This window comes from Mus caroli, unplaced genomic scaffold (genome assembly GCF_978045245.1).
Source record: "Mus caroli unplaced genomic scaffold, Mus_caroli_1 scaffold_10, whole genome shotgun sequence".
NCBI classification, from domain to species: domain Eukaryota; kingdom Metazoa; phylum Chordata; class Mammalia; order Rodentia; family Muridae; genus Mus; species Mus caroli.
Window position 1 is genome coordinate 111,662,576 of NW_028227265.1, and position 12,380 is coordinate 111,674,955.

The 12,380-nt window shown below is 39.3% G+C and overlaps 1 protein-coding gene across 1 annotated transcript in view; it reads right to left on the bottom strand.

Moving 5' to 3' along the window:
• Nucleotides 1–12,380, bottom strand: part of Csmd1 (CUB and Sushi multiple domains 1) — a 1,626,901-nt gene that overhangs the window by 439,856 nt on the left and 1,174,665 nt on the right. The window contains exon 10 of the mRNA XM_085844142.1: nt 11,855–11,976. Coding sequence (XP_085700268.1) covers nt 11,855–11,976 — 122 coding nt within the window. The remainder of the gene's footprint in view (nt 1–11,854; nt 11,977–12,380) is intronic.

Below are 12,380 nucleotides of genomic sequence, written 5' to 3' on the forward strand. Positions count from 1 at the left end.
AGTCAGTGCTCAGTGTCTGACCTCAGATTGGTGCCAGCAATGTAAAAATACATTTCTCCCTTCTCCCATCCTGCCAAGGGCTTCTGAGCTTAGTTGACAGCCACCCACCACTTCACCATTCAGTGGGGGAAACACACAAAAACAATTACTGGCTTAGTAATGAGGTGTCTCAGATGTTCCTGAGACATCTCTCAGGGGACTGCTGCACTGAACAGAACCCATATCCACTGAGCAGAGCGCCCTCCATTGTAAATCTATGTGTTGTTGGGAAATACAGGATACCAGGCTCTGTCAAAAGTAGAGAGCAGCTACCTGCACAGTCAGGTACTAATGAAGAGAGCAACATTGTGTAGAGTACTATGTACAACTGAGCTTCCATAGTGGCAAGTGCACTTTGGATGTGTCACGCAGTATACATTCATTATGAAAATAATGAGTTGATTATTTGGAAACATATTAGGGAAATATTCTTGTCAATTTTATGACATAAATAAATAATATTAAAATTATAGAATTAGTGACTTGGAGAAAGTTATGCTCATATCTTAGAAGAGTAAGGTCCTCTTTTAATTATGGTTCTCCATTCTCTAACATCCTCACAGAATAACAAACTCTACAATGGGTCCTTAGTCCTTGGGACAGTCACATATTCAATAGCGTTTATTGGACCTTAGTATTTCCAAGCACCATCCCTGAGAATGGAAGTCAAATTTGGTTTTAGACATTGTTGTGATTTAAAATGTCATTTAATAACATGTTTTTGTCTTATCAAGGGCCCCTAAGAAGTGTTATCTGTTGGGTCACAATAAGAAACAAACAAACTGTATGAAGTTGACCTTTATCTGATTATGCACAAAAATACCAAGTGTTATGAACTACATTTTTATAATCATCTCTCTTCACATTCATATCTTATTGAATGTGAAATCTTATCATACATTCGATGGCACTGGGAAGTAGGTTCTTTGAGAGGTGATTGAGCTGCAGCATTGAGCCTTTATGAATAGAATGAGTCCCAGTAACAGGAACCCAAGAGACCATCCCAACCTCTTCTGTAACACAGCTACCTATGAACCAGGAAGCAAGCTTTGAATCCATACAAAATCAGTTGGGTGTTATGTCTTGCTAAACTCTATAAAATAGAAGACTCTGTTTTAAGTAAAAAAGCAAAGCAAAGCTAACCCAACCAACCAACCAATCAAAACTTCATTTTACCTCATTGAAATGAGCTCTTGCTATAGATTCAAGGAAAGCTTGAAATTTGTTGTCCTCCTGCCTCAGCCCCCAAGGGCTAGATGCCCACATACCTAGCCCCAAACACAACTGACTGCACCTGGAAAGTTACTGTTTTGATCTATGGGAGTCAGGAGCTGCCCCAGAGCTTCTTTCTCTGGGGTATCTTTTTCCTTTGCATTGAGACATCTGGCCACATCTGCCTTTAGTTGAAAAGCATGGAGTATCTGGTAATCGTTGTCCAGTTATCTCAGCTATAACCCACAGTCCAGATTCCTGTGCTCATGAATACTTCCCTTGGATAGAGTGGCCTTTTCTTTTTTTTTTTTTTAACTTTTTTTTTTTTTCTGTTTTCCAGAATCTCATTGTCATCCTTTACTCCAAAATCTCTGTAGTTCAAAATCAGAAGTTCAAGGCCAGCCTTTGGCCCACAGTGAAAATGAGGCCAGCATGGATTACATGAGATCTTATCTCAAAAACAAATATTAAAAAGAAGGTCAGATATTTAACTAATTCTAATACAATGTCCACCAGATCTATTCTTACTTTCAAGATAAAACCCCTTCCCTTTCTTTTCATGGCTAAGGATCTTTCCATTGCATATATGTGCCACACTTAGACCATTTTTGTTTGCTCATCAATTATATCCCAATGAAGATGGGAAGGAAATCAAAATCTTTAATACTAATGTAAAAACTTTGAGAAGCATAAATTACAATCAAGTCTGAGATTACGTCTCCACAAATGTGCTCTAAATATATAAAGATTTCTCTCAGTGACTCCAGGAGATAGGTCAACATTCCCAGTACATAGATGCTCGGGTCTTTAAATAAATAGATGAACTACAGTGTTGGTAAAATGGCTCAGTAGCTAAAAACAATTGCTATTTTTGCAGAGGACCTGTGTTCCATTCCCAGCACCTACACAGCAGCTCACAACTGCCTATGACTCCAGAACCATGGAATCTGATATCTTCTTCTGGCCCCTGCTAGCACCTGCACATATGTAGTGTGTGTGCATACACACACACACACACACACACACACACACATACATACACAAGAATTTAAAAAAATTATGATATGTGTGTATATAATCCACATTTAAGATTTATCTCCTAAAGATCATTTTAATACTAGTTAATATAATGCACATTTTCAGTAATGTTTATATACATGTAGTACCAATATGCCTACTATAAATTGCTTAAAGCACTCATTCAGAGAACAATAAAAGTCACTCTAGTTCCAATCCAGGTTACTGAATCAAGACAACCAACCACATAAGAATGAATGCATGTAGGAAACCTCTGTAAGATTTACTGTTGTCCTGGGACTTGAAGGTAGGACCCTATTGCTACAGGACTATACTTGTCTTTTTATAGGGTTTCTATTGCTGTGGGCAAAATATCATGACCAAGAAGCAAGTTTGGGAGGAAAGGGTTTTGTTTGTTTGTTTGTTTGTTTGTTTTGAAATTTTTATTTGATATTTTCTTTATTTACATTTCAAATGTTATCCCTTTTCCTGGTTTCTTCTCCAAAAACTCCCATACCCTCTCCCTCCCCCTGCTTCTATGAGTGTCTTCCCCATGCACCCACCAACCCACCCATTCACACTTCCCTGGTATGGCATTTGTGTACACTGGGGCATCAAGCTTTCACAGGACCAAGGGCCTCTCCTCCCATTGATGTCTGATAAACCCATCCTCTGCCACATATGTGGCTGGAGCCATGAGTCATTCCATGTGTACTCTTTGGTTGGTGGTTTAGTCCCTTGGAGCTCTGGGGGTGGGGGGTTGGTTGATATTCTTGTTCCTCTTATGGATCTACAAACTCCTTCCACATTACTGTTCATCACCAAAAGAAGTCAGGTCAGGAACTCAAGCAGGGCAGGAACTTGGAGGTAGGGGCAGATTTAGAGGCTATAGAGAGTGCTACTTCCTGGTTCATTTTCCATGGCTTTTTCATAGAACCCAGGACCATCAGCTCATGGATAGCACCACCCAGCATGAGCTGGGTGCTCCTCCATTGATCACAAATTGAGAAAATGCCTTACAACTGGATCTCATGGAGGCCTTTTCTCAACTGAGGCTATTTCCTCTCTGATGGCTCTAACTTGTGTCAAGTTGACACACAAAACAACCAGCACACATATAGTTCATATACAGTACATATAGGAATCAAGCTAGGATTTACTTGGAAGCCTTCTCTATTGAGAACTAGTTCTTATAGTAACTGGAGGTGTTATGCAACTTGCCTAGGAAGGAAAGCAATCCATATTTCTACACAGCTGTCAAGCCAACAACCACATCAATGACCATCCTGGCAAGAGGTTCTGAATGGCGCAATAGTAGCAGTTATATCTTGTAGTAAATGCCAATTTACTACAATTGCAGTCTAACTGGATTTAAGGTCTGCTGAATAGGAGGGAACGCATGCCTGATTTTATAAATGTGACCAACACCACATTGGTGAAATTTTATAGAGAAGTTTATGTTAATGTTACAGAAGAGTTTACTACTGTCATTCTCTTAAACCATCATTATTTCTGAGCTGTATTCTAAATACTTATCCTTATCCCACACATAAGTGCAGCTCTCACCTGTCATCAAAAAAGAATGTGTTGTTTTTGCTGTTATTGATTTTTTTCAATAGGTAGAGACAATCACAGAAAGACTTAACTGGGCAAAATTTAGAGAATACAAGACTGTGGGGAGCCCACCCTCAATTTATACATATACCATACCTCTACACCTAAGGCTCAGGGTACATCACAGAAGAGGGGCAGGAAGATTGTAAGTGTAGAGAACCAGGATGACTGCTGAGAGATGGTGTCTTCTATACATGACATGGAAGCTATACCCATGAAATGTCATCAATATAGTATCCTACAAGACCTGCATAATGACACCACACCAGACAACATGCCAATATGAATAAGGGAACTTCCACAAGGATCCACCCTTAAATGAAGTGCTGCAGGCCATTGATGGTCCCAGTGTGTGTGTGTAAAACAATAATGATTAAAGAAAATGGGACCCTGAATTTGAAAAAGAGTTGGAGCAAGTGTATAGAAGTAGTTGGAGAATGGATAAAAGGGGTGTGAAAATGTTGGAAATGTAGTACACATGTATGGAATTTTCAACAAATTGAAATTTTAAATAAAAATATATGCATGTATGCATGAAGAGCTAACTGTCTATGATTTTATGTATACATGTATGTATAGAGTCAACATATGAACATATCTGTCCTGCTTTAAAGTCTGTGTGATGGACATTTTGAACTTGAATGTACTCACATATCTGACTAATAACTATAGGTGATATAATCATATGCATATCTGTCATCCACAGGCATAAACACCTCTCTAAATAAAAGAACTCCACTGGATGCTGATCATCTGAGACAATCTTCTCAAGGAGATTCTAGCATGAACTTTTTGGCCATTTTCTTTTAATCCCTTCAATGTACAGCTAAGGCATGTACATTAATTTCTCAGGAACTGATCACAGCCCCCTCAAGAGTTTTACCTGCACCATGCAGGACTTGTTGGCTGAGTCTACATGAAATATGTTTCCATGTTTACCACCTCATTAGTTTCATTGGCTTTCAGAGATGGCACCCCAGCAGGAGCAGTGGTAATTGAGTTGTTATAAGTCTCCTTCTGAGCTTAATTAAATTTTCTTGAGAGTTTTTTTAAATGTTTTATACTTTTCTACACAGAGCATGGTATGTAATAAGCACTCCTAATAGTTTCATTTATTAATGGTTGTTTCCTAGCATGCCTTTGAAGTTGACATTACAATGCAATGTATGTGTCGTTCACTCCTCAGGGAGGCTTTAAGCTCCCTCCAGTCATGCTCTTGTACTGGTGACTTTATGTAAACACTTGGCATAAACAGGCATGGGATATTTGGTTCCATAACAGCCAAAATATGATGAAGACCAGGGGAGAAAATGCACTATGGAGAGTGAGCTAGAGTCTCAATATTGGAATCTCCAGTGGGCACTGAAAATTTAGTCATTGGTTGCATTTTGGTTTTTAAAGTGACCTTCCCAGGTCAGACAGCACCAGTGAGGCTGGCAGAGTCCTTTTATACACAGTTCTCCTTGTAACTCCTAAGAGAGTCACTGCCTGAGAAATCTCTCTCTCTCTCTCTCTCTCTCTCTCTCTCTCTCTCTCTCTCTCTCTCTCTCTCTCTCTCTCTCTCTCTCTCTCTCCCTCCCTCCTCCCCTCCCCTCCCCCTTTCCCTCTCCCTCTCTCTCTCTGCTCAATTCATAATATACCTTCATCACCACACAGTTTATTGGGAAACCCACTTATTTGGAATGTCTCCCAAGGAATCAAATTAAGTCTAATTATACTTAATGGCAACGACTGGTGCTTAATTTGGATGGTAATTCTGCTTAATTGAGATGCCTTCAGGTGCCGAAGTGGTGTTCTGAGAGTGCTGGTATGTGTGAGTGTAACAACCTGTGATCCTCTACTCATTTTCTCAATATCTCTACAAATCATATTTTGCAGCATGTGATTCAGGATATTTATCTTATTAATTTTTGAGGACTCTAAACAACAAAACATATATATAATATTAACAAAACATATGTAGCAGCACACATCATCAACAGAAAAAGAGCTGAATTTTCCAAATAAGACAAATACTTGAACCTCAGGTAGATGCATGCCATTTGAGCTTCACAGTTCACTGACAGGTTTTAGACTCAGCTTCAAGGTGTCAAAGAACATATGTCATCATGGAATTCTGGCATTTCTTCGAAATCTTCCCAAGTTCAAGTAAGTCTGGCCCATGGCCACTGACTTAATGGGGCCTCTTAGGAAATTACTAGGCACAGTCTAGAAAGTATGAGTTCAATATCTAGGCTTAAAAAATACCTATTCCTCCATTGGTCATAGTAGTTTGTACTGAAATCTGCTGAGTCAGTCCACCTTTGTGCAGAGAAGAGGTAGTCACTTATATGTGTCGCTAAACTATGGAATACAATCTACATTTACACTGCCTCTGCACATTTATCCTGACTCATCTTCATTGGCTTTTGTGTAACATATACCTGTGGAGTACCCTGCTAATGACTTGGAGAAGCAGTCATTTCATATCCCTATCAGACTTGTAGAAGAAATAACAGAATTCAAAGCTTCAAGCTACCAGAGACCACAAACCACCCTTTGACTGACCTATAGAGAAAGGTTGTAACTCTGGCAACAGCAGCTTTTGACTCTGTTTTGCTTTTTGGATAATTAGTCTTAATTTTGTTTCTTGTGGTGTTTTGAGTATGCTTGGCCCAGGAAGTGTCACTATTTGGAGGTGTGGCTTTGTTGGAGTGAGTGTGTCACTGTGAAGGTGGGCTTTGACACTCTTCCAAGTACTGAAGAGTCAGTCTTCTCCAAGGGGCCTTCAGATGAAGATGTAGAACTCTCAGCTCCTCCTTTGCCATGCCTGCCTGGATGCTGCCATACTCTCACCTTGATTATAATGGACTGAATCTCTGAACCTGTAAACTAGTCCTAATTAAATGTTGTCCTTATAAGAGTTGTCTTGGTCATGATGTCTCTTTACAGCAGTAAAACCCTAAGACAGTTCTCTCAGCTTAAGAAAATCTTGGGCATGTTATTATTGCCCCCACAAGGCTTTCCATTCAGATGGACAACAGTCATTGAACTATTGTTCCCTCTGCCAAAAATGTGTACAAATCCATGAACAAAAGAAAAAAAGAAAAAAAAAAAAAGACAGACTTGTAAGACCTCAAGTCTCCCTGGTTCATGGCAAAGAACATAAAACCTATTGTTCCTATGTGGAATGATAAGATAATAAAATGGAGGCATTGGATGTGTGTGTATGCTTCTGTGTACAAAAGTATGTGGAACACATATGTGAGTGTAGTATGTGTGTACCATCAGAAACATCAGGAACCTTCTTTTATTGTTTTTCACCCAATTGTTTCAAGGAAGTGTCTCACTGAAAACTGTCCTGATTCAGGCAGGGTGAATGAGCAGTGCACTCTTGGTATCCATCTTCCTTTACCCCCTGATGCTAGAGTCATAGGCTTGTGCAGCCATGCCCTGCTTTCTTAGAGATTTGAACTCAGCCAAATATGCATGCTCCTTGTAGCTGAGAGTTCATATCTGATCAGCAAGTTGCAGGTGGGGGAGCAAGACTGCCCTTGCATGGGGTTTTTTAAATCTCCAACCCTACCCAAGATGATACTTTTCCTCCCACAAGGCCATACCCACTCTAATAATTTCACATCTCTTAATCCTTCCCAAACAATTCTACTTACTGAAGACCACTCATTCAAAATATGAGCATCTTTATTCAAGCTACCACAGGACAATTGAGACTAAGAGGACTTAGTAACATTTTTCCTCAGTGAGTTTAGTATTCATCTATATAGGCAAGCAACTGATTCTGTGTGGAGATTTGTATCCTGATTTTTGTTGAATTTATTTATCATTACTAATTGCTTTCTGGGCATTGTTTAGGATCCTCTCATCACATGATCTTGTCATCATCAAACAAGGAAATTTCACTTATTCCCTTTCTATAAATATCCCGTTGTTCTTAGGGTTTTACTGCTGTGAACAGATACTACGACCAAGGCAACTCTTATAAGGGACAACATTTAATTGGGACTGGCTTACTTGCTCTGAGGTTTAGTACATTATCATCATGGCAGAAAGCAAGGAAGCATCCAGACAGGCATGGGGTTGGGGGAGCTGAGAGTGCCATATCTTATTCAGAAGGCAAAAAGAAGAAGACTGACTTCAAGGTGTATAGGAGGAAGGTCTCTCAAAGCCCACTCCCACAGTGACAGACTTCCTCCACAACCCTGAGTAATGCCATTCCTTGGGACAAGCATATTCAAATCAGCACATATCTTTTTTTTTTTTTTGTCTTTGTGCCTTATGGTTATAGTAAAATTTCATATAGTACTTGTATATAATCAAGTACTAAGATAAATAAGAATGGAGAATTAGACATCCTTCTCATGTTCCTGCTTATTGAGGGAATGCTTAGAGTGACTGGATTCAGTATAATGTAGGCTAAGAATTTGTCAGATGGAACTTCTGTTGTGCTAAAGTTTAATCATTTGATCCCTAATATGTGAAGAGTCTTCATTATAAACAAGCATTGATCTTTATCAAAGATTAATTCTGCATCTATTCAGCTGGTCTTGATTTTTGCACTTATCTATTTTCTATTTTTATCTTTTACATATTGATTTGCATATGATGAGCCATCTTTGCATTCTTCCAATGAAGCCAACTTGATCATCATCCATATCCCTTTTAATAACAATTGACCAATTCCCAAACCATCAAAATAGCAGAAATTAATGAAGTGTAGACTCAAAGAATGATTCTGAGATAGTGGGGAAAAGACCAACCTTTAAACAGCCTCACCCAATGAAAGAGAGAAAACTCAAATAAGTAAGGGAGAGATCAAAAGATTCAATTGCAATAGGCATCACTAAAATTCAAAAAATTATTAGGGAAAATTCTGAGAAATTTATTACATTGAACTGCAAAATATAGAAGAAATTTGGAACTCAAAGGTACACATGACTTATCATAAGCATAAACAGAAGATACAAAAAAAAATAAGTGGATCAGCAATAGGTAGAGGTTGAATGGATACTAAGAAATTCTCAAGTCAGAGACTGTATTGATTAACTGCTATTTTTTCTAGGCTTTTGAAGTACTAATGCAATTGTTCTTCTAGCTATTTCATAACATAGGAAGGATAGAAATGCTTCCAATCTCATTTTCAAGAGCCAGGATCACACAGACAAGAAACAAAATGGAGATAGACAGAAAGGGAGTCATGGGACAATTTCCTTGATAAGCAAAAGCACAAAACTCTTAAAAAAATACTTAAGTCAAACTCAATATCATCTTTGATTTCTCCTCTCTCTTGTCACTCATGGGATAGGGTTCATGGTATCTGATGGACAGAAGGTGTAGGCAAAGCCTGGGAGGCCAGAGAATACTAAACAAGGGACTTAAAACATACTCCTGTTCTGCCTCCTCTCCTTTTTGCAACTGGGAACTACAAATTGCTGAGTCAACTGTAGGGGCATGTTCTTCAGTGCCTTTAGATCCCTGCTTCTTTTCACACTTGCCCTTCCCATTGGAAGAATTGTATATCATCAGTTTCTTCCTTTATGCCTCCTATACAAATGGTGCATGCACACTTTCTTTCTTCATGGAAAAGACCCACAGAGGAGGCTTTGTTGTTATGGCTGGTTTTCATGTGTGTGTGTGTGTGTGTGTGTATGTGTGTGTGTGTGTTTTAGCCCTCATTGTATTCAAAGAACACTTTTGTCCCAAAGGTGGTAAGAAGAAGAGGTCATGGCCACACATGTTTTGTATATCTTCTTTATTATAAGCATGGCTCTTCTGTGAATAGATTTTTTTCATGTTTTTCTAATGAAGGGATGCTGACTTTTATTGAATCATTCAAAGGTTCAGGGATGGTAGGCCCATCATAGGCATATCATGGGTTCTGTACAGAAGGAAAGGTTCATAAAGAATTATCTCCAGTCAGTGGTGTAGTAGCTGGGAGGATGCAAGGAACAGCCATCGTGAGTAAAGAGGTTCAGGGATAGGGTTTGCAGGAGGCCCAGGATGAAGCTGCAACAGCATGCAGGAAGAACCCATGCTGAGTGGGGTCACCACCACACTCTCATAAGGGATTCTCCATTTCCATGCTATCTTCCATCTTTTTATCTGAACCACAGGGGGTATGTAGATACTAACTAGCCCACTCCTTTTATTTATATTGATCCACTCCCTTTAGCTATATTATTGCCAAGATGAAATCTAAGAAAAGAGGTTGTCCTACCTTCTTAATTGCAAAAATAAAACATTTTATGCTTTATAAATGTCACAGACACTTTGGTTTGTAATGGCATCTTTATTGAGAGGACATAAACATGTACTCTTGCTTGTACTGCATGGCATTAGAGGTAATATATATTTCCCATTAATTCAATTATATATCTAGTATACCACATAGAAAGCAAACACAATTGTATTCAATTTCTTCCACAAACATTTCCATCTGACTTTCAAGTCTTTAGTAAATGTTCAAGGTCAAATGACTTAACCTGGTAGAGAAAACATGGAATACTCTACAAATGCATGGATGTGGAAATCAAGGAAAGCAACTATAGACAAGGAACACAGTATACATGTTAACTGCAGTTTAACTAAATTGTTGGTTTGGTAGACTTTGTATCTACTATCTCCTTGTTCAGCTCTTGTTAGGTTTTGTTGCCATTTCTATTTCTAATACTCTCTAGTGGATGATGCTTCTATCCTTCCTTAGGTTCCTACAGCAACTGATTCTTCACAGCCCCGAGTGAAGGAATATGTTCCTACAGTCTCTTAGACAATGTGGGCTCTGAGGTTCAGAAGGTCTGTTAATGTATTCAAGCCTACACACTTCTATGTATAGAACATCTAAAATGCTGAGGATAGGACCGGGGGGAGCAGATTAAAGCTCTGGTGTACAGAAATCTGTGCATTTGCCTTGGTGTGGATGCTGTGGGACTGCACTGGGGTTGATAGGCACCACAGCAAATATGGACTTTGTGGGCTACCCCCAGCCTCACAATTCCTTCAGGAGCTGCCCAGGTCTTTACTCATCTCTGTTTATCAGAACTGGCATTGAATATAAAATGTTGCTGTGTCATAACAGAATTAAGCAAGCTGAGTCCAACAGGGATCTCATGGAAACACCACTGGATATACACCATCCTTTCTCAGCTGCAGGAGCAATATTCAGCAGCATGGGAAAATGTTGAACAGAAACAATAGAAGTTTCCAGACTGCAGAAATAGACAGGTGGCCACTGTCGACACAAAATGCCAGGACCAATCAGAAGGCTCAGGAAATTAATATTACCAGAAAGCTGTTCGTTTAACAGCGTTTCTTTCATATTGTTTGAAATTCATGTCAAAATAGTTTGCTGTCAGTTTCTCAATGAAAATGATATAAAGGCACCCCACCCTCATGGTCTGCTCTGAATTCTGCTGAATTTAGAGTACATTAAAGACAATTCATTTCACAGCAAATAAAATAGTTGTGAATACCTTCTCCTCACCTTTGGTTTAAGTGGTAGCCATACTATCACAAAGGACATGTGCCAGACTTACAGAGGACTCACACAATTTCAACAATCATGGATCCGGGAAACATTCCACCTAATATAGCATCCTAAGACATTGGGAAAGGACAGAGACTTGCTAACTTTTAGAGAAGAAAAAGATAACAGTCTGGTTTGGACAGCCAAGATGGAAAGCCAGCTCTGTGGCACTATATAGCAGAGGAGCTCTGTGAGGTCTTAAGCTAGAGGAAATGGTTGATTGAACAGTGAGGTCTGATATGAGAAAGACACCCAGGGAGTGGGGCAGCACAGCTACTCAAAAGCAGGAATGGCCTCCTCTCCTGGATCACCACAAGGGGCTGTACTGTGTCCTGGCTGTACTCTATTGATGGATAAGGATGTGTGGGCAGTAACCACTGTCAGCCATTGCCCAGAAAGTCTGATCACCATAGGTGGCTGCTAACAGCACCCGAGTGGGTGGAGAAGCCTTACCTTGTCTGGATCCGTTGTTGTGATGACCCACACACAGTGAGCATTGTCTTCATATTGCACTGGGTAGTTAGGGGAGGTGATGACACCACTTGGCCCACGCAGGTTTGATCCACATGTCCTGGCTGGAAACAGATGGAAACAAAACAGTTTGCCCAGAAGTCCATCAGACATCACCATGTGTAATGAGTGTTGGTTTTTTTGTTTTGTTTTGTTTTTCTTTTTTATTTTGTTGCTTCTTCTTTTTTAAATGAGGCTCATTTTGTAGGTAGCATACAAAATAATGGTGTCAATCAGACATTTTCATATATGAGTATAATTTGAAGTGAGTATAATATAAAATGAGTATAATGAACATATTTGTTCCTTTCAGCTCCCTCCCAGTTCTCTTCTCTTTATACCACCACACATACCATCTGATTCTATATGTAAGGGTATACTTTCATCTAGGTTCCACACAAGAAAGAAAATAAGCACTGCTTTCTCTTTTCTTTCCTGTTCTTTCCCACACAGAAGACACATGCTCATA